General features: G+C 45.2%; 1 protein-coding gene across 2 annotated transcripts; it reads left to right on the top strand.

Annotated features, from left to right (window-relative positions):
• The first annotated feature begins 761 nt into the window (after positions 1-761).
• On the top strand, positions 762-26,150 carry GPR132 (G protein-coupled receptor 132). 2 transcript variants are annotated; one of them, XM_038405900.2, is made up of 3 exons: positions 8,850-8,985; positions 9,325-9,405; positions 23,555-26,150. In XM_038405900.2, the coding sequence occupies exon 3, from the start codon at positions 23,612-23,614 to the stop codon at positions 24,623-24,625; it is 1,014 nt and encodes a 337-aa protein (XP_038261828.1). In that variant the 5' UTR covers positions 8,850-8,985; positions 9,325-9,405; positions 23,555-23,611; the 3' UTR covers positions 24,626-26,150. The 2 variants fall into 2 exon arrangements, with proteins under 2 accessions (XP_043373699.1, XP_038261828.1); XM_043517764.1 differs by lacking the exons at positions 8,850-8,985; positions 9,325-9,405 and adding an exon at positions 762-908.

Genomic DNA, 26,150 nt, shown 5'->3' with positions numbered 1-26,150 from the left:
GGCAGTGCAAAGGGAATCTACCCCATTTTTCCCTATCAGGGCACCAACCCCTCTTCTGGAGGGCCGAGCTGTTTAATCTCTGGAAGCAATGCATGGCACAGCAATCCATGAAGATAACCCTGGCACCTGAAATTCAAGGGGGTTTGGGGACACTGACATGGAAACTCAGATTTTCCTGTCCTCTAGGCATGTTGTTACTGCACTGAGCGCACTAGGATTATCAGGCACTACTGCCCTGGGCTGGATTCAGAACATAGTACAAGATTCTGTATCCCCCAAAGTGGTCAGTTCCCCCTGCACCTTTTCTGTTGAAACTACATTTTCCTATTGAAATATTGATAATCTTTCCTCTTTTCTATACTGCTGAGTAGATTTAGTTTGGCTGTTCTCAATTACTCTATTACAAGCATATTTTGAAAACCGATATACTTTCAGGTGTAATCCTTGGTGTCGGTAATGCAGAAATTTCCTGCTGCAGGTCTTTCAATTAGTGTCCTCTATTTTAGTAATAATAAAGCCTGAGACTTTCAAAATACAGGTGCCCAGATTAGTCTCCTAAATCCATATTTAAACATCTAAATGAGTAATTTGTTCTTCAAAAGTGCCAAGCGCCCAACAACTCTTGCTGTAGGCAATGGGACTAACGAGGAGCAAGGTGCTGCATAGCATAAGTAAAGGCAACAGAATCAAAGTCTTTGTGCATATCCATAAAGTAACTCATTCTTCCTGTTGACCTTGCCATTTGTTTTACTCCGTAGAGAGGCTGCACTCTTGGTGGTTACTTCCTGGAGTTGGTTCCTCACTTGATAAGCTAGTCAGTGCTAGTGCAGTCAGCTTCACAGCACCTTAATGTTCCTCCAAGAAAGAACGTCAAGAAGGACAGAAATAAGATTGACTTCTGACAGCAAGGCAAGTGATTAGTTTTATTTAAAGTGATTTGTGTTTTGTTTTTATTTCCAATTCTCCACGCTTTATATTTAAATGTAGCCAGCCACACGTCAGCCCACATGTGCTAATGCTAGACAGGCTCTTTTTACATAAGGCTGCAAAGTAGAAATCCTCTGTAAAATCTAGTTTGATAGGTACTAAGACCACAAAAAATGGTCAGTACTATTTTAATTAGAGATCCTAGCAATTGACGGGGGGTGCTTATGATCTCTCTTCTTAAGAATAAAATGCGCTTTATTATAGGAAACGTATTTCTTCATTGAAAAGAACACACCTCTGTGGGAATGAAAGCGTGAATGATTTCAGTCAGTGGTGGCTGATGATGATTAATAGTACATGGGATAAAAATACTGCCTGGTTCTGGGTTGGCTGTGGGACTTGATTTAAGCTTCAGTACAGAGACTTTAAATCTGATGAAATCATAGTTGAACACAAGAAGGCAGGTTCTGTCCGTTGAAGTCACGCTGCCTGAATAGTCCTGAGAACAGATTTCCATGCCAAACCTTCTCCCTTCTCAAAGTGCTGGAGTAATATTTTATTAGTAAAACGACGTTTCACTGGCAGCACAGTAGCTACTGACTTGGCACCTAGGTTTCTCCTCTGTTCCCATCTTTATCTCATCGCAATGTTGCCAATCTCAAACATTTGAAAAGCAAGAGGCAGCCCCAGAAAACTGGGAGACTGGCTTAAGAATCATGAAGCGGGGGGGGGGTGTTTTGTTTGTTTGTTTTTTTAAATGCATTTTGCCTTCATTTGATTTGCCTTCTGGTTTCTAAGTATTTAGGACACAGGTTCTGTTTTAAAGCTTTTCCCTGCAACCAGGAGGATTCTGAACTTTTTTCCTTTTAAATAAAAGCTGAGATTCTTGTGCAATTGCTTAATTTAGCAGCTGGGACTTAAAGAATAACACCAAATATTGCGAGTCTCATGATAAAAGTGTGAGTTGGGAACACATTGGGCAGAATTAGTATGTTTATACCACTCTTTTCATTTTTTCATATTTAAAAATCCTGATTGTGGTGGCAAGGGCTTTTGATATCCGAGAGCATCTCTTCTTTGCCTGTCAGAATGCAATGGAGTGCAACACCATTTCCCCCATAACAACAAGTCAAACTGAATGCAGCAGCTCTCTGAATTTCATTTCTCATACTCTTGTCCTCTTCAGGTGTGGCTGTTGTTTCTTTGCCTCCCATGTTTCTGACCCACCCTCAGCTGCACCTGGTGATATTGGGCACAGCAGCAAATCTAGGTCTAAATCTAAAGGGGAGTGTTCGCTAGCTACCACCCAGAGTGGCTGCAGTAGCAGGCTGTAAACACAGCTGGGAAAGGAAACAGCAGGGAGCTGTATTCCTTTCCCAGCTGTGTTTACAGCCTGCTACTGCAGCCACTCTGGGTGGTAGCTAGCGAACACTCCCCTTTAGATTTAGACCTAGATTTGCTGCTGTGCCCAATATCACCAGGGTGCAGCTGAGGGTGGGTCAGAAACATAGGAAGCAGGTGAACTCCTGCTTCAGGGAGGCTAGCCCCCTGGCCCTGACCCTTCCACCCCAGCTCACTGCCCATCTGCCACAGCCCCAATTGCCCTCTCCCGCAACCAGAGGAGCCCCACCCATGCCAACTGGTCCAACCTCTAGGCTGGCTTGAGCACAGCCTGTGTCACCCCTAGCAGCTCCAGCTCTGGCCGCCAGCCCAAGCCCCGAGCTCCAGGCCACTGGCTGGAGCTGAGCCCCCACTGGCTTCAGGGGAGAGGCAGAGCAAGGGCAGGGCATCAGGGCAGAGCATGAGTGGGACCATGACCTGGGTTATGGAAGGCATAGCCTCCCCTGGCCTTCGATACCCACCATCATGGTCATAAAAAAACCTGATTGTATCTCTGCAACTCTAGGGGCTAGTTTTCTTCTAACCCAGTCCCTGATGTGGTTTATATAGTATCCTCAGGCTGCTCTAAACTGTGCCAATGTGCTGTGGTACCTAGGGGACAATACACCAGCAGGGGATTACTGGAAATCAGCTGCACTCCAGCCAGGTTCTTTTCTGTTAGCCCTGTCTGCTATGCTGGGCCCTTCAAGAAGAGATGTTGGAAGAGGTAGTTGGAAATTCCCCCAATACTGGGGAAGTCCTCAGCTGGACAGATCTGCCTGTTTTATGGCTCCTTTGTGTCAATCTGCTGACCCAAGGAATCTGGCCCGGAGACTGTCATTGCTTTGACATTTCCAGCCCTGCTCACTCAAGTTTTGTTTCTAAACTCAGGGATTTGGAGCAGATGTATGTTGACTGCATTGCCAGTGCAAACTTAGGGGCAAACTTGGGGATTGGTCCTGCTTTGAGCAGAGAGTTGAACTAGATGACCTCCTGAAGTCCCTTCCAATCTTGATATTCTATGAAATATCACTGATATTTTTTTTATTGTTGACATGATACATGAGATCTTTCTCCCAGCATTCTGTGTAAATACCCCCGACCTCGATTTCAGCAAATGTAATGGACGAAATATAAACTCATAAAATCAAGCACAACTGTCCAAATATTAGGATATTTCATTCCATGAACAGGCATGATCTTTCCAAAGGATGGAGGACTGAAAAGAGTGTGGTTGCCTTTATAGTGGCCCTCTATGGAGAAGAAGAATGCTGTGATCTTGGTATTGGCAAGGGAAGGATACATTGGAAATCACTGGTAATTGGGATTTTAAATTACTAGCTTTATTGTAGTGCCTAAAGGCTCCAGTCATGAATCAGGGTCCCATAGTATTCAGCACTGTACAAATAAATAACAAAAAGACTCAGTGCCGGGTTTACAATGGCTCCAGTGGCTCCATGGAGCTGGGCCCATGCTCAGAAGGCTTCACTCACCCACCACTTGCTCCTCTCGGCCTGCTCCGCCAACTGGCCGCGGGCTCCTCTTCGCCCCCTGCCCCCACCTCGTGCTCCTTTCAGCCCGCAGGCTGGACCCCAGTGCACCTCCAGCTCCAGGCAGTCTCTGCTTCCCGCCACCTGTGGGGCCCCACCTGTCTCCCCACAGCTGAGCCGCCTGGGATGGCTGCAGAAGCCTGGCCTGTCTCAGCCAGGTGTGTGTGTGTGTGGGGGGGGGGGTGAACAGTGTCAAGGGCTGGCTGGGTCCCTCCAGGCAAATGTGTCTTTGGGGACCCTGGCCGGAGCAGGTCCTGGCCTGGCTGATCGCGCCACTCCTGAGGGGACAGCGCGATTCCTGGCCCTGGGACCAGCCCTGGTTGTGCTGCCAGCTTAGTCTGGCAGACACAGTCACCTCCCAGCAGGGCCAGTGAGTACAGCCAGGAGGCAGGGCTTTCAAGAGTGGGTCTGTGGGGAGTATGGGGGTGTGCTGGGCTGTGAAGGGGCAGGGAGGTTCTGTGTGTGTTGGGGAACTAGGGAGTGGGAGTTCTGTGGGTGATGCTGGGAAGTTGTGGTGGGGCTGTGGGCAGAGGGGCGCAGGGTAGGGGTGGTGTCATGCAGGGCGCTGGGCATAGTGTGTCCGGGGGGGCTCTGGCCATAGGGAGTCAGAGGGTGTTGGGCAGCGGGGGGCTGTGTGGTGTGGCATAGGCCCAACTCCGAAGGGAAGGGGCATGCTGGCAGCTCAGGGCCAAGTGGGCCACTGTGCATCTGGCAACTACTGGTTTGTAAATAGTGCCCTCGCATTGGGCAGAGCAGGACCGCCCCTGCCATGCCATACCACATTGCCTCTGGCTAGCCCCTCGCTCCGGGGACTGACCTCCCTGCGCCATGCTCCATTGCCTCCATGGGGGCCCACAAATATGTTTGGCGCTGGGCCCACAAAAGGTTAATCCGGCCCTGCAAAGACTGTCCTTGCCCCAGCAAGCTTGCAGTCTAGGATGTGGACAAAAGGTGACAAGTGACTGACTGGACAAGGGGGAGGACAAGGTTAAGCAGAGACTGGTGTGTTTGAATCAATGGTCTCTTTAGGCGCAAGTGGTTGCTGGTCTAAATAATGCCAAATAAGGAAAAACTAGAATTAGTAACAGGTGATGCAAAAGGCAGGGCAGCATGAGACAGTGAAAATGCCAGTCACTCAGCTGCATGGTGGATGGGATAATATCTTTTACTGGACCAACTTCTGTTGGTGAGAGAGACAAGCTTTCGACCTTACACACAGCTCTTCATCAGGTCTGGGAAATGTACACAGAGTGTCACAGCAAAATACAAGGTGGAACGGAGTGTTTAGTAGAAATATGTATTTCAAAGGACTATCCAAGGTGAAGTGGCCTGTTGACCCAGCGGTTCTCAACTAGGGATCAAAGGCACCCCGGGTGGAGGATGCGAGTAGGTTTCAAGGGGTCCGCCAAAATAAACCAAACAGCAGGGCCATCATTAGAGTTGCTGAAGCCGAACCCTGAGCTGCACACAGCTGAAGCTGACACCTGAGCAACTTAGCTTTGCTGGGCCCTCTATGGTGTGGGGCCCTAGGCAATTGCTCTGAATGCTACCCCCTAACCCTGGCCCTGACTTTTAAGCTACTGAACATACAAAAGAACAGTTGTTGTGGAAGAGGTGAGCCATGGAATTTTTATAGCATGTTGGGAGGGCCTCAGAAAGAAAAAGATTGAGAACCCCTGCATTAACCCGTCCAGTCATAGGGAGAAAGGGCGGGGAGGGTGTGCTGTTAGTAGGTTATAGATTGTTGTAATAAGCCATAAATAATGTCTCTGTTCAGTCCATGAATTTTAGTGTCTAGCAAAATCATGAATTTAGGCTCCGAGGCTCATCTTTTGAAAGTGTTATGCAGGTTTCCTTTGAGAATAAGGACTGACAGGTTAGGTACAGAGAGATCACTTTGAGGAAAGTGTTCACCCACAGATCAGACGGTTGTGACATTCCCCTGGTGTTACCTGGACCAGTTATCTTCTAGGTCACTCCAATCCTTGACTCTGGGAGCCAGCCTTACCCTGCTCTGCTGTGAGAACTCCCACTCCCAGGCTGTTTATGCACAGCCTCTAGCAGGTAAACTGCTCCCAGCTACAGGAGTGAGCACTCTTTGGCCAGCCGCTGCTTGGATTGTGCAACCAAATGACACTAGCCAATATCTCTGGTCCTAGACACAACCCTAGGAACCTCCGTCTTGCAGTGTCCAGCTATGCCCACTGGATGCTGCAACCTTATATGAGTTTGTCAATTTAACAAAGAAATTGATATTTACTAGGCTTGTTATCCCAAGGGGAGTCTCTGACACACTTCAAACCAAACGCACTGCTTCAGGTAGAATAAACAAACAAATGTATTAACTACAAAAGATAGATTTTAAGTGATTATAAGTCAAAGCACAAGAAGTCAGATTTGATCAAATGAAATAAAAGCAAAACGCATTCTAAGCTGATCTTAACACTTTCAGTGCCCTTGCAAACTTAAATGCTTCTCACTACAGGCTGGCTGGTTGCCCTTCAGCTAGGCTCTCCCCTTTGATCAGCACTTCAGTCGCTTGGTGGTGGTATCTGTAGATGGAGAGCATGGCAAACGTCTCTCCCTTTTATCATGTTCTTTCTTCCATCTTGGCTTCCCACCCCCCCCTTCAGAAGCAGGTGAGCGTTACCTCATCTTAATCTCAAACTGACCTAGGGAATGGGGATGACTCACTTGAGAGTCCAACAGATCCTTTTGTTGCTGCCTAGGCCAGCGTCCTTTGTTCCCGTGAGGCGGGCTGGGTTTGTCCCATACATGCCCTGATGAGGAGTGAACTGCCCCTCTGCTCCTGGAGAGTTTTGCTTGGGCTTGTTTTAAGCCATGAGGACACACTTTCAACCTCATAACTATATACATGAAATTCCAACCTATAACATCACTATAACAACAATTCTCAGTGCATCATGAGCCTTCCAAAGATACCCAACATGACAAATTTTTCATTGGATACCACACAATCATATTATAAGGATGAACATGGGGGAACAGGGTGTTCCTCTGAGGTACAGAGCATCACAATGGTATTTTTGCCTTTTATCATTTTCCTGTGTAAGTTCATTCGAGAGAGTCTGGTTTCACCTACATAGTTGTTATTGGAGCATTTAGTGCACAGCATGAGTAAGGGTGGGTAAGGTCCATGGATCTTGAAGGGTGTATCGTGGAGTGTTTTGATCAGTGTAGCAGTAGAGAAATATCTGCATGTTTTGCATCTGTTGTTCTTGTAGCATCTGGTGCTGCTCTGAGTTGTTCTGTGGGGAGCTTGCATCTGATGATGAGCTTGTGGGGGTTGTTTTGAAGGACAGAAGAGGAGTTCAGGAAATATTTCTTTCAGAATGGGGTTCCCATTGAGTATGGGTGGTAGTTGTTTGATGATGCCCCATATGGGTTCTAGTGTGGGGTGGTAGGTGACAATTAGGTGGGTGTGGTCAGAGAAGATTTTATTTCTGTATTGAAACCAGTTCTCTCAGTGTATTTGAGTGGTCCATTCCAGGATGCAATCTTCTCCTTTGGCAGAGTGTCCTTGTGTGGTGAAGGTGGTTTTGTGTGTTAAGGTGTACATCCCAGACTTTTCACAAAGCGATCTCTATATCTGACCTATCTGTCCTCATCCTCAAAGAAAACCTGCACAACACTTTCAAAAGACAAGTCTGGAAGCTTAAATTCATAACTTTGTTAGACACTAAAAATCATGGACTGCATAGGGACGCTAGATTTATGGCTTATTATAACAATGTATAACCCACTAACAATGATCCTTCCCCCACCCTGATCCCCACTTTCCCCCTCCCTTTCTTTCCCCCCAGAACTGACCCCTTAATCTTGAATGGTCTCTTAGAATTCATGTTAACTACTAATGCTAAACAATCTGTTGCACCTTGTGTTTGGCTGTGTCACCAGATCTGGGGAAGAACTCTGTGTAAACTCGAAATCTAATCAAAGCTATTACCTCATCCACTTTGTCTCTGCAATATCTTGGAACCCGACATGTCTACAGCAACACTGCATAGTCACTCAGATAGGAAGTAGTGACTGATGGGGCAACAAATAGTCAAGAAAACAAGTTTCATGGGGAAAAATAAAGGGGGTGGGGGAAGCTTCTTCAGAGCAATGGATTCCCTAAGCACAAATGTGGCAGATGTGCAAGGGAGAACACAGGCTGGACAAGATCTGCCCGGCCCGTTGAAGCACGGGTAAGAACTGTAAGAGCAGAGTGCGTGGGAGTCTGTCTGCCAAATGCAACTGGGAAAACAGCCCATGCAAGGTGAACAATGCCTGTTTCTTGGCGTCTGTTCAAAGGCAGCATGCATGGGAGTTAACTAAAAGATTTGCAATAGGGAGGTTAAGTTAGAACTGATTTGTGGACAGAGGTGACTGCAGTTTGAGTTTCACAGCTTCTGTGTTCGGAGTGCTTTCCTGCTATTACTTTTCCATGGAAGCAAGTGCTGTAGCTCCTCTGGGGCACTGTTCCCTCTAAGCTGTGTGCGTCTGCACATGCACACAGATCCTAAACCCTGCACATACGGCGAAACACCGCACACACAAAAATTTGCACAGAAGCACAACAATTTGCACAGAAGAAATTTTTTGCACAACGGCCTGTCAAAAATTAGAGGGAACATTACTCTGGGAATGTTACTTGATGGCCATTGGGAGGTGAGATGGTCTGCGTGATTCTGAATGGGAGGAGCAATGGTCCATGAGGCAATTTGTGTATTAAGATGTGATCCCTAATCTGAGACAGTTTTAGAACCCTGGTATTGTTAGCTTCAGTGGAAGCAAGGTTGGGCTTTTGGCTCCTGATCCTCCACTGTAAATCTCCCCACTGTATTTTCCACTGAATGCATCCGATGAAGTGAGCTGTAGCTCACAAAAGCTTATGCTCAAATAAATTTCTTAGTCTCTAAGGTGCCACAAGTCCTCCTTTTCTTTTTGTGCACACAGACTAACACGGCTGCTACTCTGAAACCTGATCCTCCAAAGTTCACAGTACTGGACTCCTCTTCTGTTCACTTTAGTGGGAGTAGAGAGGTCTCTGCACTCCCTAGGATCAAGCCCTTAAACCATAAAACAGAGGCCTACTGTTCTTATGACTCAGAGTACATTTAAGGTAATGGTAACGTGAATATTTATTACACAGCAGAGGCTGACAAATCTGGTTCAAAAATGTTTTCAATCCCTGCTCCTGTAAAGCACTTCAGCACACGTGTAATGGAACTGAAAATGTTGTGGAATCAATGGCATTGTGCATTTGAGAAAAGTGATACACGTGCGTAAGTGCTATCAGGGTTACGGGGGTGCCTGCCCTGCTTGTCCCAGAGTGCCCCTCTTCCCAGGTGTCAGGTCTCATGCATTTACTTATCCCAGTACAGAGTTACACAATTCTCCCACTCTTACACCTGATCTGGGTACAGCACCCCACCTAAGCCAATTGCTTTTTCCCATGCAGGTCGGACTGGACATCTGTGTCTCTTCCCCCTGGGAGTCTGGGGCCAGTGATACACAGTGACAAACAACCTTCTAAGAACAAGTAGGTTCATTTAGCAGATGGAACAAAGCATCAGCAAAGATTATTTTAAAAGAGCCTATATGCATGTTTCGATTCAGCTAACTTTATTCTTCACTATGAGCTCAGTGAGACCGACTTCCCTCTGGAGTTACAGGAACAGAACTGGCCCAATTTCCCATTCTTCTAGGAAGCCCAGGAGCTCCTGGAACCAGCCTGATCTCAGTTTGGCTTCCAGAAAGCACCTGCCCCAGAGTCTGGTTTTTTTCCTTCTCCATGTACACCTATACTGCAATCAGAAGGTGTGACTGCAGCCTGTTTAGGCATGCTCCAGCCAGCTTTCATCTAGCAGTGAAGTGGTGGCAGCAGGTCGGGTGGCCACTCAAGCATGCACCTTGGGTCCTGGGTGAACCATGCAACTGTTTATGCTTCTGTGGATTCATTGCTATTGTTACTTGAGCTACCTTGGGTACATCTGCACATGCTGCAGTCACACCTCCCAATTGCAGTGTAGACATTTATTCTCAGGGGAGACTCCCATGTCTCAAAGTCCCACCCTCCCTGTGTAAGTCAGAACCAAATTGTCATTTATCTCAACAGCTTCTATTAGAAGGCCTACCTGTGAAGTCTTCCTTTTGCCTGAGACTGGTTTGTCTCAGTCAGTCATCCCCTAAGGTTGCCCCTTTGAGGTACAAAAAACAAGGATATGTGGCATGACCCTGAGCCCATAAAACAGCTGGCAGCTGAACAGATTTTCCAGGATGCCCACCTCAAAAAAAGGGACAATCCTGGGAAAACCTGGAGCAACCCTAGCTGAAACTGCATGCCCCCTTGACATTCCTACCCTCCATCTCAGGAACCCTACAGCTAAAATCCATTTTCAGAGCAATATTCATTACCTAGTGCCCCCATACCCATCATGAGTGCTTTGCAGGAGCAGGGCCTCAGTGTTTGACCTGATGACCTCTGATAGGTCTTTCAGAGATGCTAGATGTTTCGTTGATGGAACACCACATGTTGAGTTCTTTGCAAAACTTTGTGGTCCAAGAATGAGCTGAGGAGGTGGCACCTAGAATTTTGCTATCAAGTCCTGCTTGATACATTTACAGACATCTTGTCTTATCTGCAGGAAATTATTAGCATATTCTCTACTGTCAAGACTCTTATTAGAGGTATTCTCATATGCGAATTTCTTTGCAGCTAAGGAGGGTGTGATTCAACAGTGTGATGTTGGCAAACCACAGGAGCCTATGTTTGGTACAGAGTGTTAGGTTATCCTCACTTTTGCTACTTTGACCCATTCAGATGCTTTGCTTTCCTTAACCCATTAACTTCCCTGGTTTCAAACTTCAGTCTGCAGCCAAGGATGACATTGCAGGGACTCCTGGTTACTTTCCTGTCTGCAAAGTCTCTCTCCTCATGTTGCAATGCATTCTCTAGACTAGCGGTTTTCAAACTATTATACTGGTGACCCCTTTCACATAGGAAGCCTCTGAGTGTGCCCCCCCCTTAGAAATTAAAAACACTTGTTTATCTATTTAGCACCATTATAAATGCTGGAGGCAAAGCAGGGTTTGGGGCGGAGACTGACAGCTCGCGACCCCCCCATGTAATAACCTCACGACCCCCAGTTTGGGAACCTCTGCTCTTGACAACCTTTTAGGCACAAACAATCAGATCAGCCCCTGCTGTCCCACAGCCAGAAAATTGCCAAGTCCTCTGATGCCTTTTATGAGTTCTCGAAGAAGGACACCGTATTGCCAACTACAATGGTATAAAATGATGTTAGACAAATCATGATTTTTAAAAAATTATTGTGGGGTTTTTATCTGTTTTGATTTTTGACATCCCACCCCTGCCTACCCCCAGTGTGTAACAATTATGTTGTCAACTCTCCTACAGTTATCAAGGTGATTTTGGTCCCCAGTGTAGGAGGTCTCATCCCTACATTTGCTTGTCCCCCTGCCCAGCAATGAATTCTGCTCCAACTCCTACATCAATCCTGTCCCCTAGCCCCGCATCAGCTCTTTCCCCCATATCCGTTCTGTCTTCCCCTCCCCCCAGCCACATTTCTGCTCCTCCAGAGGGTCTTCACCCCCATCCCAAGAAAGATGGTGCAGGGAGGGGACAGAAGCAGAGGAGCTGTCCCTTTGCTCTATAGAAGGGGAAGGGGGAGGAGGGAGCAGAGACAATCTGAGATGCTCGCTGCTTTCTGTCTCCTCGCTCCCCTCCTATGGGAATAGTGTTGGCTCCTGAGGAGAGAGAGAGAGAGATCAGTCTGCTTCTTACAGCAGCCCAGATTGGCTGCTCTTCCCCAGGAGTGGGGCAAGTGGGAAAGGCAGCCAGTGAAGGGGGCTTCCCCCAGGCAGGGTTGAAATCCGCTATTGGGCTGGAACCAGGATTCAGAAAAGGCACAGACTGCAAGTGACGCTGCTTTGCTAGCATCACTGTCATTATTCCAGACAGAACACAGGAATTCAGGAATTGCTACATTGCATCAGCCCACTCGTCTATCTAGTTAGATGTCCTGTCTGTGACATTGGTTGGTACCAGCTGCTTTAGAAGAAGATGCAAGAAACCTCAAAGAGGAAACTACCCCTCTCTACCTTTAGCTAGTTTGGCTTTTGTCTTGAAACCTGAGGATTTAAATCCTTTCCAAATGTTTGGGGATGGATTTTTATCCTAACCACTGTAGCAGTGGATATTTTATGTGCCATATAAATATCCCAAATTCTCTTTTCCCAATGACAGCCTTTCACATGTAGGGATGATTAGGAAGCCAGGAATAAATAAAATACATCCCTCTTAACCATATGCAGTGTTGTGGTACTCCCCGGATATTAGAGAGACAAGGTGGGTGATACCTTTTATTGGACCAACTTGTTGTTGTTCCAATCAGCTACTCTCTAAGGTTGCCACCTCTGTTAACAGAAGTTGGATCAATAAAAGCTATCACCTCTCCCACCTTGTCTCTCTAAAATCCTGAGACCAACCCGGCTACCACAGCACTGCATACAGCAATGGAAGATCTCAAATTTTGCCATCTGAACTGTCTACTTCCCAACATGAAGCAAAACTTAGCAGTGACATCTGCTAAAACAGAAATAGTTCCAATACAGGATTTTAGCTCTCCCGCCCTGTCTCTCCCCTTAACTCTTATACAGATTTGATTCCACTCACAGTACTGATCTCAGGCTGTGTCTACACTTGGAGCGGGAGGGGTAGGGGTGGGGGTGATACCCAGTTCACACAGACATACTTGCACTAGCTCTCATCAAGCTAGTGTGCTAAAAGTAATAGGGTAGCCATGGTAACATGGCAAGCTGTGGCACAGGCTATCCGCCCCAAGTATGTACACACAGGATCCAGGCAGTTTGTACTCAACCAGGGGGCTAGCCCATGTTGCTGCTCGCTGTTGCCTGTACTACCCCAGCTACACTTCTAGCTTTCTTGTGCTAGCTCAATTGGAGCTGGGAATCACCCCTCTAGCTCCAAGTGTAGATGCATCTTTACTATGTCTTTTTTTCTCTTCTCTCCTTCCTTCTCTCCAAATGAGTCCATCCAAAGACTTTCAGGTCAGTACTTTGTTCCACTGTGGTACACCCTCCTAACTCTTCCGGTAGCATGCAGTGCCTGCAACTTCTTTTGCTTTTCGTAACAGGATCTATTTTTGTAACCCACTCCCTTTTCCTCTACAGATCAAGACAGTTCTTTCACATGAGAGAGGTTTGGAAATCTAATGAATGATAGATACAAATAAAATAGATCATCTTTTTAAACCATTTCCCTCTGGGTTTAGGTTCTCTTTCTTAATCAGATGTGAGCTGATGCAAAATGCTTCTGGCAGTGAATAAATTGTGAAATACTGGTGGCAACTTCACAGATCGGCTGAGCAACAGCCGCTCTCAGTTAAGTCAATCAGAGCTGTGGTTGCTCAACCTCTCAAAATGAAACCATGAACAACTTCTCTGTTCTTTGTAAAAAGCAACATTTCAAAATGAGAGTCTCAGTATGAACTCGAATGAAATCAATTGTGAAGTACTTGGAGTATCATATCTGAAGTATCACCCTCACCCTACACCGGCACAAAGCTGTGAATGTTGATTACTGAGTCTGATTTATGAATTAAATCCATAATCCAGCACATTCTTAAATGCTCTGTTGAATCATGGCCAAGGTGAGCATCTTAGCAAGTCTCACCAAAAGGGCAGGAACCTACATGTGCTCCTCTGATTTGAGTTGTGTGCAGTAGGCCCAAGGGAATAGAGAAGTGCACCTACATTTAAGCGAAACTGCTGAAGCACAATAAAGCAGACAGGCTACTACTGTAGTGGCCCATCGATGTCGAAAGGGAATCTCCTGAGGAAGAGCAATGATTACCTCACCAAAGATGATTTTAGATGCTTAGCCAGGCTTCCAGTGCTTCTGAGGTTCACACGTCACGACCAGAAATTTCAAATGAAAGACCGGAGGAAGCTGCTAGATGTCATGTAAACAATTGATCTTGTGTAACAGCACACTTTCCTATCACTGGACCTTGAAGTGCCTTCCTGTAACACCTTCGCATCACAGCTCACCTGTAACCCTTATAAATGCATCACAATGTTGATGGGCAGTCAAACTGCCTCTCTGGTCTGCACTACAGTGTGGCTCTCCACTGGCTATTTTGTACTTGTTCCTTATGCAGAATGCTCACTGAGAGAACAGAATGAAAAATTCATAGCCAATCATTTAGTCAACACGTGTAGGCTTTTCTTAGCTGCAGGAGTTACCCCAGAGCTGCTGCTGACTTTCTTGAATTTATTCATTATTCTGAATTATTTGTCAAACGCTTCTATAAATAACTCTGGTGCTCCATCTTGTTTACAGCTTGTGTGAATATTTTGAAATCTGAGCTGTCTAGTTCATTTTGATTGGTTACCTAGGTTGCATGCATCCGATGAAGTGAGCTGTAGCTCGTGAAAGCTTATGCTCAAATAAATTTGTTAGTCTCTAAGGTGCCCCAAGTACTCCTTTTCTTTTTGCGGATACAGACTAACATGGCTGCTACTCTGAAAATTAGATCACATGGTATGTTTTTGTTTTCCTGATTGGATGGGCATCACTCTTAGGAACATGATTCTGATGCAAGTACTCATGTTTACAAGTTTAAAGTTCACTGCCTCTGAAAAAATCTCTACCATTTACTCAAATTCAACCATTGCATTAACATTGCTGCTGGTAAACTTGCTCATTAGACTATTCACAGGAAGTAAATATGAAAAAAGTGCAAACACAACTCAAATAGGTCATTTTTTTTATTTGAAAGAATAGTCTAGGAACATTTTTTTGAGATATTTGCCTACTGTACTCAGTGATATAAACGTGAGTGCTGGATATGGCACAAGTGCAGAATAACAATTATATTTATACAGTGACAGAGGAGAAGATTGCTTGTGGGAAACACTTTCCCCTTCAGACTTGACTATAAGGTTCTGAAACATGGCCACCTTAGACCCATTTGGTGACACACCACTAGTGCTTTGAAAGGCTTATTTCTAAAGGTGCACTGTTTGTGAAAAGAATGTCCAGGGTGGACCTAAACTACAAAATGACATCAAAGATCATGGCCCACATAAAGGTATTTAGGCTCCATTGAAACCAGTGCCTTTGAGGATCTGGGCCTGTGTCTCCAGAAGAGGCTTTTAATGGCTCATTTTTCTTTGCCTGCTCCTATACCAGCACCAAAGTTCTTTCTTACCACCTTAGATTTTCTCGTGGACATCTGACAGTTGTTTAAGGAGAATGTTTATTGACATCCGCCTTTTTGTTTCAACACTATGCCCGAGGCCAAAAAATAAGCACATCGCTCTCTGCAGAGACCTAAATAGACTCAAAGAAATAGTACTCATCTCCTTCCAGGGTCCAGCCACAACATCCCCAAAACAGCTTGGAGGTACGGGAAGGAGCCAGGGCAGTGATTCTCCCTCATTGGATGACCAAGAAGGGGAAGAGAGCAGCTCACCCCTTATGAGGAATGTCAGGCTGCTCCAGGGGCCATTGAGGAACAATGATTCCTGATGGTCTCATAGAGGATGGATGACTCTGCACTGACCTCTACTGAAGGCTTACCTAGCCCTGGTTATTGCTTTATGGCTTATTTTCAGCAGTACCTTGTCCATCAGGTCAAAAGGGCACCATATACTATAACCACTTCCTTCTGGCTTATATCTTGCTGCTGATTTCTCTGCTACACTGCAGGTATTCTTGGGCAGAAATGCATCCTTTCAGTGACTAGCAACAGGTGGGCGTAGGCAGTGCAGAAAGGTGACATTAAATAAACAACAGTTACTTCAACAAATGTGCAAAAAAAATGCTACTTTTTGCATTGTTATAACTTTAAAACGGTCAGACTGGCAATAACTAGATTAGTAACCACTGTGAGTATGCAGATACACTGGTTTCTCCTGCTAGCTTGTCCCATGCTTTATAGTTTATGCATTGGCTACATGTTGTCTTGGATTATGAGCTCTCTAGGACAGAACTGGTTTTGTGGTGTTTGTACAGTGCCTACTGCACCGGGACCTGCTACTTGATTGTGGTCATTGCGTGCTGCCATACTAACAATAATAGACTCTTTTCTTTTTTATAAGTTTATTATACAGCATTTGTTCTGAGGTTGAGACCTTCTATGTCAACTTCTAGGCAAGTGTATGTTTGGGACTTGGTCATAAATCACTAGCAATGCCACAGTCATAAATTAAATCTAAATAATTAAACATACATTTTACCTGGGCATGAAGAATTCAGCACCTAGGAAACTCCAGCTAGTACAGAATGCTTCAGTGCATCTCCTTAGCAACATGGGCTACCACAAGCACATCATACCTCTCTCCCGCTCTCTGCACTGGCTTCCCATAGAATTTTAAATCAAAGTCATGATCTCGGTCCTTATCTTCAAGGGGATCCATGGCCTGGGACCAGGTATCTAAAAGACCACATAAAGCTCGGGAATAAAGACCATGGTCAACAGCTCTGCTCCTCGTGCCCAATGGAGCTCTCTAGAATAAGGGTAAAGCTCATCTGAGCAGGAGACAGGGCTTTCCTGCAGGCACTCCCAGACTGTGCAGTGTACTCCCCCAGGAACTAAGGCCCATCACCAACCTCACCACCTTTCACTCCAAGTGCAAGGCACATTTCTTTGACCTGCCTCCTTTAATATAAATATATAGCCACAGTTTTAAAAATATACCCTGAAACCCTACCAAAACAAGACCCTCCACTGTGCACATCTCGCCCCCCAGGGAGAGGGGGAGAGAACAAATAACACATGACAGATGTGAGTCACATTGTGCTTAATGCACTACTGGAAGGTTCTCAGATATTATGCTGATTAGCACAGTATAAGAACCTATATAGAACAGTTTTGACAGCCTCAAAAAATTGCTTAGTTGTCAGTAGATTCCCTCACAGAAATCACCATTGCTTCATTGTCGAGTCATTCTGATGCTTGATGTTTTTAAAAAAAAAAAAAAAGCGGGGGGGGGGGATTTTAAATCCCCCTTGAGCGTATCTGGATCAACACACTGGGAACAGGAAGGTTCCATTCTCCAGCAAAGAAACATGAAGCATTGTGGCCCCTGCTAGGGGCAGAGGTTAATCAATCTGATTCATGTAGTGGCTCCTGGCTCCTAATGCCTATTCTGTGGAGCATGGTGTGCAACAAAGGGAGATGCAGAGAGCTCAGCCAACTCAGTTAGTTTGTTTCCTTTGCATAGAGCTGATTCTTTAATTCCTCTGCAAACACACAGCCAGATTCTGATCTCCTTGCTCACACTAAGTAGCACCTTACCCCTCCACCAATGCCAGGACTACTCTAGGAGCAAGGCTTTTAGGAGTGAGGGTGTCAGAACCTGGCACACAAGTTCCTTCCGATACTTTGCCCATTCATTTGTCATGATTGGAAATTCGTCTTCACTCAGACACTCCTGACAGCAAGCAAACCTCTGCTTGTGGTGAGCAACGCAGAGCTATATATATACACACACAGACTTACATTCCTGTAAAACCTCTATTACTATTTATATAGTGCTATAGATGCATGTAGAGCTTTGCTACCCCAAGTAGCTTACCGTCTACGGGCCTAATCTATCCAGAGTGCTTCTATGGGTCCCATTACCATTGTTTCGGAGCCCTTGTAATGTATTTGTCCTCACCACATCCCACAAGGTAGGATAGTGCTGTTATCCCCCTTTTATGGCTGTGGCACAGAGAGACTAAATGACTTGCCCGTGCTCACACACAAAGTCTGTGGCAGAGCAAGGAATTGCACTCTGGGCTCTCAAGTCCCAGACTAGCTCCCTAACCGCTGGACCACCCATATTCTATAGCAGCACTTACACATAGCCCCAGTGAAGTAAACTTCTTTGTGTGTTTAAGTGTTTACAGGATTAGGAGCCAGATGCAACACAGTAGATGGGAGGTGACCTAACAATGCCAGCTCATTAGGGAAGCTTGTGTTACTTCTGCAACTTGTCCAAATACCTTTTTTAAAAATGCTCATTTGCTTTTATCTCATCTTTTTAAAATGTTGCAAAAGTGGGATGGATTCTGCCCTCTTAGACATCATTCCAGTGTTATATAGGGGCCACAAAGGAGCCAGCGTAGAACTTACCTCCCACACATGAGTAGTATACTGGTGTGCTGCTTCCCTTCTCAGGCCCCAGTGTAGTTGGTGGGGGCATGCTTGTAGTGCTTGACATTATGGGGGGATTCTGGGCTGTGGAGTAGTCAATAGGCAGCCTGGGGAAGGCTGCCATAGTTAGACCAGCCCTTGAGGCTGCTCTAACTTAACCTGAAGGATGCTTCAGCCACCTTTGCTCTCTTGGGCTGTGCTTTCTGTGCTACAGCTCTCTCTCTGGAGACATAGCACAGAATCGAGCCCCATGCCTGGAGTGGAGGTCAGACTACTCCAAATTTGCCTGGTTTAAGTGTAATTTCAAGCTCATGGCAGGTATTTTGGAAGAGGGCTTAAAATTCACGAACCTTCTGAGTGAATGCGCCGCAGTTCTAAGACCTGGTTGTTTTGTTTTGAAACTATGTGACATTAATCAAACAAAATCAAGTGACGCTCAGTAGCTGTGGTTTTGTTTTGCTTTGAGATTTTGGCTCAGTTTGAACCTGAGTCTTGGGATGTGGATTAGCATCAAACACCATGAGATCCTACCGAGCTAAACCATAGCCCTTTGCACTCGCCTGATTATGAGTGATGGTTGTTAAACCTCCCCAAAACAATGACACCTGCAACAGCAGCCTTTGCTTTTGTTTGTATGAATTAAAAAAAATCCCTGGAGAAAAAACCTATAGGCCAGATTGTGCCTGGTCCTTATAGTGGGGTACAGTCAGAGAAAATCCAGGAGTAAAGGGAACCTGCCCAAACCAATTGTGCATCCCACAGAAAGGCCAGGATAGAGCTGCTTAAAAGAAAACAAAATAGTTCAAAAAATGAGTATTTTACTGGGTTAGGTGGGGTGAGAGGGTTTATAATTTTTGTAAATTTTGACCGTTTTGAAACCTCTCAGCATTTTCTCTAGAGATCCTGATGAAGATTTTTGTCAGTCCTTTCCATGGTTTCTTTTCTCCTCATCATAATTTTATGAAAAATGTAGTGAAAAAATTTGAAAAATGATCACCTTTTAGAGCCAGGCAAAACAGCAGTCCCTGCATGAGGGGAGTGCAGGGTCTTCTCTGTGCCTAAACCCTAGGGGGGCAGGATGCCCCAAAGGGCCAAAGGAATGGCAGGGAGGAGATGGAGCCCTGTTCCTGACAAGCCCTCGTGCACTGAGCTGCAGAGCAAGCCAACTGAGCAGGGGGCAGTTAGCTGCAAGCTGTAAAGGAGCAGAGCGGTAAGTATGCTACCTGTACATGCCCACGAACTCCACGTGGCCAAATCTGACACACTTTGGCTCCTCTCCACATCCCCTTACACTGGGCTGTGTCTAGGTGGACAGATGGAATGCTATAGGCCAGCCTTTCCTCACTTGCGTGGGCCAGGGTGATTAACGCTGATGACGTGCCCCATGTCTAGTTCTTGACATTAGTGGCTGCCCGGGGGGTGCTTAGCCCTCCTGTTCAGAGCACTTGGCTTTTCTTCCTTTCCTTGGCCTCCGCTTCCGACATTTGTTTACATTCTTCTCTTTGTTCTCGTGTCTTTAACTTATTTATAAAAGCGAGGGCCATTTGCACCGTGACTTCCTGTTGTTTCCAAGAAGTGTCAGACAGGTGCTGCCCACGTTCTGATGAAAAGCCTGACTAGCTCCCTTACTCGCCTGAAGTGCTACCTCACTTCACTGAAATGATTGGTTTCTCCAGGTGAGTAGCTGGGAACGGAGGGTAGAATCCAAGCCCTAAGTGAGAGCAACAACAGTGCATTAAAGGGCAGCAGTATCTGTAATGGGTCAAATTCTGATCCCCTCCTGATGAGTCGAATCTTCTCTATGAGTATCGCTGTTGGCTCCAGTGAGCAGGGGACCACAGGCTGGCCCTACATGATAACTACTTTCAGGAATCTGCCTCTGCAGTCCCCACTAGCACCTGGAGTTTAACTTGTGCCTTTGCTCTGCAGTTTGATGGGGAGCATTTGATGCTCTCAAGTCTGTGGAAAGGGGGATGCTGCGTGTGTCTGTTTTCTGCATTCCTCATGGTGGTGGCTTTGGGACTGAGCAGCGGCTTTGTTTTATTAAAGAGGCAACGTGGTTTAGTGCCAGCTTATGATAACCTCCCGCAGTGAGTCGTGCTAGGCTGCGCTGAACTCAGTGAGATTTCTTGTGGAGGATGGTGCTCTTCCCCAGGAGTGAGGGAACCAGAATCTGGCTCCCAGCGAACAGGGCACAAGGCTGGCAGGTAGAAGATCTGGGCTTTATCCCATCTCAGACACGGGCTTCCAGTGCAACTTGGGGCACTTCACCTCCCTGTGCCTTATTTTTCCCATCTCTGATACTTACCTGCCTCAGTGGGATGTTATGAGAGTTAATTAGTTAGGATCAAGTTCTGCTTGGCACATTGTGAGGAGGGCAAGGACTGGGCAGAAGGAACCTCCTCTCCCCTTGCATAGGTCACATAAAGGCCAAACTAATGATGCTGCCTTTGGTGGGACACTACTGAGAGTATCTATTCAGGACAAATTGCTTTTTTGCACCGACAAACAGCTATTTCCCACCAGGTCATAGCATGGGTTAAACACAGAAAACTGCTCAGAGTAATATAGCATACCAACCTTGTTATAAACTGGACTTTCAAGATGATACAGTTTCTGCTGTTCTTCCATTGCTTTTTTGACTTGGAGCTTTAGTCTGGCAGTTTTTTGTTGCATCTGGCGAACCCTCTCCTCAGCAGCCAGCTGTTCCATGTGCCTGCTATGAGCCCTTTCCTCTCTCTCAGAAGCTTCTCTTTCCAATTCAGCCATTCTTTCTTTAGCTTCTCTCTGTCTTTCAGCAGCTTCCTTCTATCTTTCAGTTGCTTCTTCTTCCAGCTGGGCCAAGGCTTGCTTCTCTCTCATTCGAATTTCTGCCAGTTTTTGTTTATGTTCCAATTGCAGGCTTTCCTTCAGGGCTTGCAGTTTCATTGCTTCTGCTGATGCTTTCTGGCTCATGATCACTGATCTTTAACCAACAAAACTCTCAATACCAAAATTCCAATTTGGCTAGCATGGGGTTCTGATCCAAAGCTTAATTGACCTGGTTCTGTGGATCCTAGCATGACTACGCCGCTGTAACAAAGCTGTATGTGGCAGGACACTACTGAGAGTATCAATTCAGGACAAATTGCTTAGAGCAGGGCAGTTACAGCCCAAAGTTGGAGCTCCTTTACTCTTAAGGCACGCCAAATCAGCCAAACAGAGAGGACTTCGGTTTTACCCCACTGGCTAACCAGAAGTCGTACAAGCAATTACCTGAGATACTCCAGTTCCCTTGTACCACCACCAGCACTGCTCCGTATGGGGATGAATGGTTATGAAAGCCAATACCCCAGTAAAAGAAAAAAGGTTCTCTCGATCCCAAAGGACCAAGCCCCAGACCCAGGTCAATATACCAGTCAGATCCTATTCACAAATCGCGCTGTTGCCAATCCTTTAGAATCTAAAATCTAAAGGTTTATTCATAAAAATAAATATAGATGAGAGCTAAACTTTGTTAAAGGAATCAATTACATACAGTAATGGCAAAGTTCTTGGTTCAGGCTCGTAGCAGTGATGGAATAAGCTGCAGGCTCAAATCAAGGCTCTGGAGTACATCCACAGCTTGGATGGGTTATTCAGTCCTGTGTTCAGAGCTTCAATGTAGTAAAAGTTCCTCCAGAGGTAAGAAACAGGATTGAAGACAAAGTGGAGGGGTTTCCAGGGCCTTTTATATTCTCTGCCATGTGGAAGGACACCTTTGTTCTTACTGTGGAAAATCACAGCAGCAAAGTGGAGTTTGGAGTCACCTGGACAAGTCACATGTGCATGACTTAGTTCTTTACAGATAGAGCAGCCATTGCTCACGTGCTGCCTTGATTGTTCCCAGGGAGGCTCCTCATATGTGGATTGGAGCCTCCCAAGGTCCATTGTCAGTTAAGTGTTTCTTGATTGGGCACTTAATCTGAAGATTCCTTTCTCAAGAAGCTGACTAAATGCTTCACTAATGCTACTTAGAATCAAACACATTGAGAAACAAGTACATAGACGATATTCATAACTTCAAATACAAAAATGATACACACATACAGACAGCATAATCATAACCAGCAAATCATAACCTTTTCATAGACACCTTACTTGGCCTCCTTCATACAAGATTTGATGCCACTATAGGACCTTGGTTGCAACAACGATCTATATGGTCACAGTGTGTATTAATAATGTCACACAAGCAGATTAGCAGTCTACTGCTTCTCTGAACGTGGACCATCAAAAAGATACGGGGTGGGTAGGGAAGTGGTGGAGCTGTGGCTCTTCCCCTTACATACCAACTTCTGGAGTGGGCCTGGCATGCTGGAGGAAGCTGGCTGCATCCCATCACAGGTCTAGAAGTGGGTGTGGTACCCATGCACACCCAGGAGCTCCAACTCACAGTCTCTCATGTGATAGTGCAGTTCCTCATCATGCCCAATGTGCAACGGAGCCCTAAAGTTTGTGAAGTGTTTGGAGCACCTCCAATGGAGAGAAGCATTCCTATTCCTTATTGAACTAAAACGGTCCAGGTTGTACTATGTGCAGTGAACACCACGCTTCAGGGATTTATTTAAAATAATGTGGCTAATTGAGAAACAGTGTGAAAATTAATCCTGTGTTATACATAACTGGGAAAATGACTGGTGCTCAGTGTGGCCCTGTGTTGGCAATCAGTCCCCAAAATCTCCTGCTTTCTCTGTTGCTTCTTCCTCCATAGGACATGGGTATCATTTTTTCCCGTATCTCCCTGCCAAAGCACTGGGACAGCAGGCAGCAACGGAAAAGCTTAAACAGGTTGTTAACCTACAGATCCATTAGGGTTTGAAATCAGAAGTCAGGTGTATAGGCAAAGAGTTGGGGGGGAGGCGGGGGAGTCTGTTAAGCATTTGGCACTACTCTTGCTGCCTGTGGCAGATCTGTGGGAAATGGGGAAAGAAACCTGATCACAAAACCAGGCAATTAGAAAAAGGCAGTCTCATTTATGTCACAGATTCTCTGATTTATGTACTAGGTCAGTCACAAAAGAGTAGTTCTCAGGTGGGCCCTGTGGAAAGAAAATGTAAACTCATTTAGACTGTAAGCTCTTTGGGGCTGGGCCGGTCCATTTGTTCTGTGTTTGTACAGTGCTTAGCACAATGCCGTCCCTGGTCTACGATTGAGGCTCCTAGGCACCCCTGCAATACAAACAGTAAGAAGTCACAAACTCAATGTGCCTGATCCTCCACTTAGTTACACCAGTTTTGTCTTCAATGGAGTAGCTCTGTTTTAAAACCACCTGCAACATGGCAGCATCCACAAACTCCCTATGGGCTAGCTTGTGCAACTGTCCTGGTGAGCACCTTTTCAGGTAAGCAGTGCCAGTGAAATCAAGGTGAGGAAGGGCTGCACAATCTAGCCCTGTGTTATCAGACCATTACCTTTACTGTCACATTTTTAACAGTCTTTTACAGCTGCTAACTTTGCATTGTGTCTTTTGATTCACAGGGAACACAAATCGGGAAAAGCTTTCCTGGGGTTTCTGCACACCACTGTGTCCCCATAATGAATAAATCCGAGCTGGAAGTCCAGTGCCCATCAATGCCCTATGAGGACAGCAGGATACTGCTGATTATGTGCTACAGTATTGTTTTTGTCTTAGGTTTTCCAGCAAATTGCTTTACTATGTGGCTAACATTTGTACAAATCCGAAGGAAGAACATTCTTGCCATCTACATTTTTGGCTTATCGCTGTGCGAGCTGCTGTACTTGAGTACCCTGCCCCTCTGGACTATCTATGTACAAAACAAACACAAATGGGAGATGGGGCCAAAAGTTTGCAAGCTAACAGGATATATCTTTTTCTGCAACATATATATCAGCATTCTGCTCTTGTGTTGCATTTCTATCGATCGCTATGTAGCAGTGGTGTATCCTTTGGAATCCAAGGGGGTGAGGCATCAGAGAACTGCAGTCTTCATCACACTCATTCTCTTTTCTGCAGTTTTAGTAATCCACTGCCCAGTATTTATTTTACCAGATGGCGAGCAGACTTCAAACCATACAACCTGCTTTGAGACTTTACCACTCAACTTACAATTGGCTTATTTCAACCTTGCTAGGTTCCTAGTTGGATTTGCCAGTCCTTGCACAATCCTCATTTTCACAAACTACAAAATTTTCCAAAGTACCAAAACAAGCAGCAGCTTGGGCAAACGCCAAAAAGCCAAAGTGAAGTACTTGGCTATGGCCATCATCACCATTTTTCTGATCTGCTTTGGTCCCTACCATTTGGTGCTCCTGATAAGATCCATAAACTTTTTTTTGCATCAGAACAATTCGTATGCATTTGAACTTCGCATATATTCTACTTCTGCAGTCTTTCTGTGCTTATCCACTGCTAACAGCATTGCTGATCCAATCATCTATATCTTGGCTAGTGAACATGTTAGAAAAGATTTCTACAAGAGTATGACAAAATTGAGATATCAGTCATCCATCAATACCAGCCTCAAGTTTAAAAATTCAAAAGAATCACAGGAAGTAGCACAGACATTGGAAAATCAAAATTTACCATAATTGCCACACTTTGAAAGGAACCATAGAGATGTCAACCATCAACAGTGCCTTAATGAGGGTTCTGCTGGCAGTGTTTGAGGTGCCCCCCAAAAGAGATGTTGGGGTATCACAACATGGGGATATTGACCCAACATTTTGATGTGGCTTTGTAACAATGCATGGCCCCAGCACTAAGTTCCTGGAGGCTATGTCAGAGGAGTGTGAATCCTATCAGACGAGGGATCTGATGTCTGCCTCCCAACTTATTTAAACCACAGCCCGCTAGTATTTTCATTCTAAACCACGCTTTGCAACGAGCAGCTACAGTCAACTGACTGGTTTCCTTCAAGTCAAACTAAAACTTAACAAATTTATTCTCAGGCTCAATCCTTTTCTCGTATGCTTTCATCTTTGAAGGGGACTCTGTGGGTTCTAATCGAGATGGAACATCCCAGGATTTGCATGCATGCATGCAGTAGTATTTGGGGTTAAACACTTGAAATGGTAGACCCAAATTAAAGTCCTGTAAATATTTCTTATAAGTTTAAACATTTGAATTTAATTTACCTGACATCCTCAGCGGGAAGGCAGAAATCAAGAAGAGTTCCTTGCATTCAGAGTTACCATAAGTGACCAGCTTAGAGCATCCAGACAAAACCCCTCCATCAAGCTACTGTACAGGTCTGGAATTCATGGAAACATCTATTTCAAATGTTTCTTTGTTTGTTCTAATCTTGTACTGTACTTGATAAATCTTGCAAGACATTGTAGCATCTAGTACATTTATGACTATTTTCGATGATTCCTCTACAGTTTAAACTTGAACCTTATATCTGCAGGGCTTGGCTTGCCATCAGTCCCTTGCAAATAGAACTGCAGGGTCTAAGCTGGGAGCTGATCCTTCAGTATTAGTGTTTGGTCCAGATCCTAGCAGATAAGAGTCCACAGCACAGTTGGCTGCCTTATTAACAGCAAGGTATTGAGAAACAGAGACTGATCTACCTTCTGGCACTAGTTAAGAGCTCCCCAGGACATGATAGTGGTATATGGGTGAGACAGTGCTGGGAAACTTTCATTACTGCTGGCTACACTGTACCTGTGAATAAATGGAGATATATAGTGTCCAGTGCCTTCAACCCAGTATATCTCATAAGGACAAATTAAAAACAAACAAAAAACTAAAACAAATAATTGTCAGATTGCAGCACATGGTCTGCAATAAGATCTCATGCCTTTCAGACTCCTACAGTCCATAAGTAAAGTGGGCAAAAGATGACATGAAATCTTATCTTGAAACATTCTTCATATTTCTTTATTTAAATTAGACTTTCAGTGTTCTTCTAAAATACAGTAATGTCATTGTAATTTATTTGAACTGTTGCTCCCGTATTTCTTTTATTTAATTAATGTTACCTTCTGGACTAAACCTGAATCAGATATGACTGTATATCTGCTGTAACATTTATTGTAACTTTTATTGCCATTTAAATGTATCATTCTCTAGGCTTTTTTACATTTTGAAAAATATATCTTTGAGCCAGCAGGA

The sequence above is a fragment of the Dermochelys coriacea genome, chromosome 6 (genome assembly GCF_009764565.3).
Source record: "Dermochelys coriacea isolate rDerCor1 chromosome 6, rDerCor1.pri.v4, whole genome shotgun sequence".
Classification (NCBI taxonomy): Eukaryota; Metazoa; Chordata; order Testudines; family Dermochelyidae; genus Dermochelys; species Dermochelys coriacea.
Note: the sequence above shows the minus strand (reverse complement) of the source record. Positions and strands in the feature narration are given on the sequence as shown.

Coding starts and splice junctions, on each gene's coding strand:
- GPR132 (XM_043517764.1), top strand. CDS start 23,612: ATGAATAAATCCGAGCTGGAAGTCCAGTGCCCATCAATGCCCTATGAG.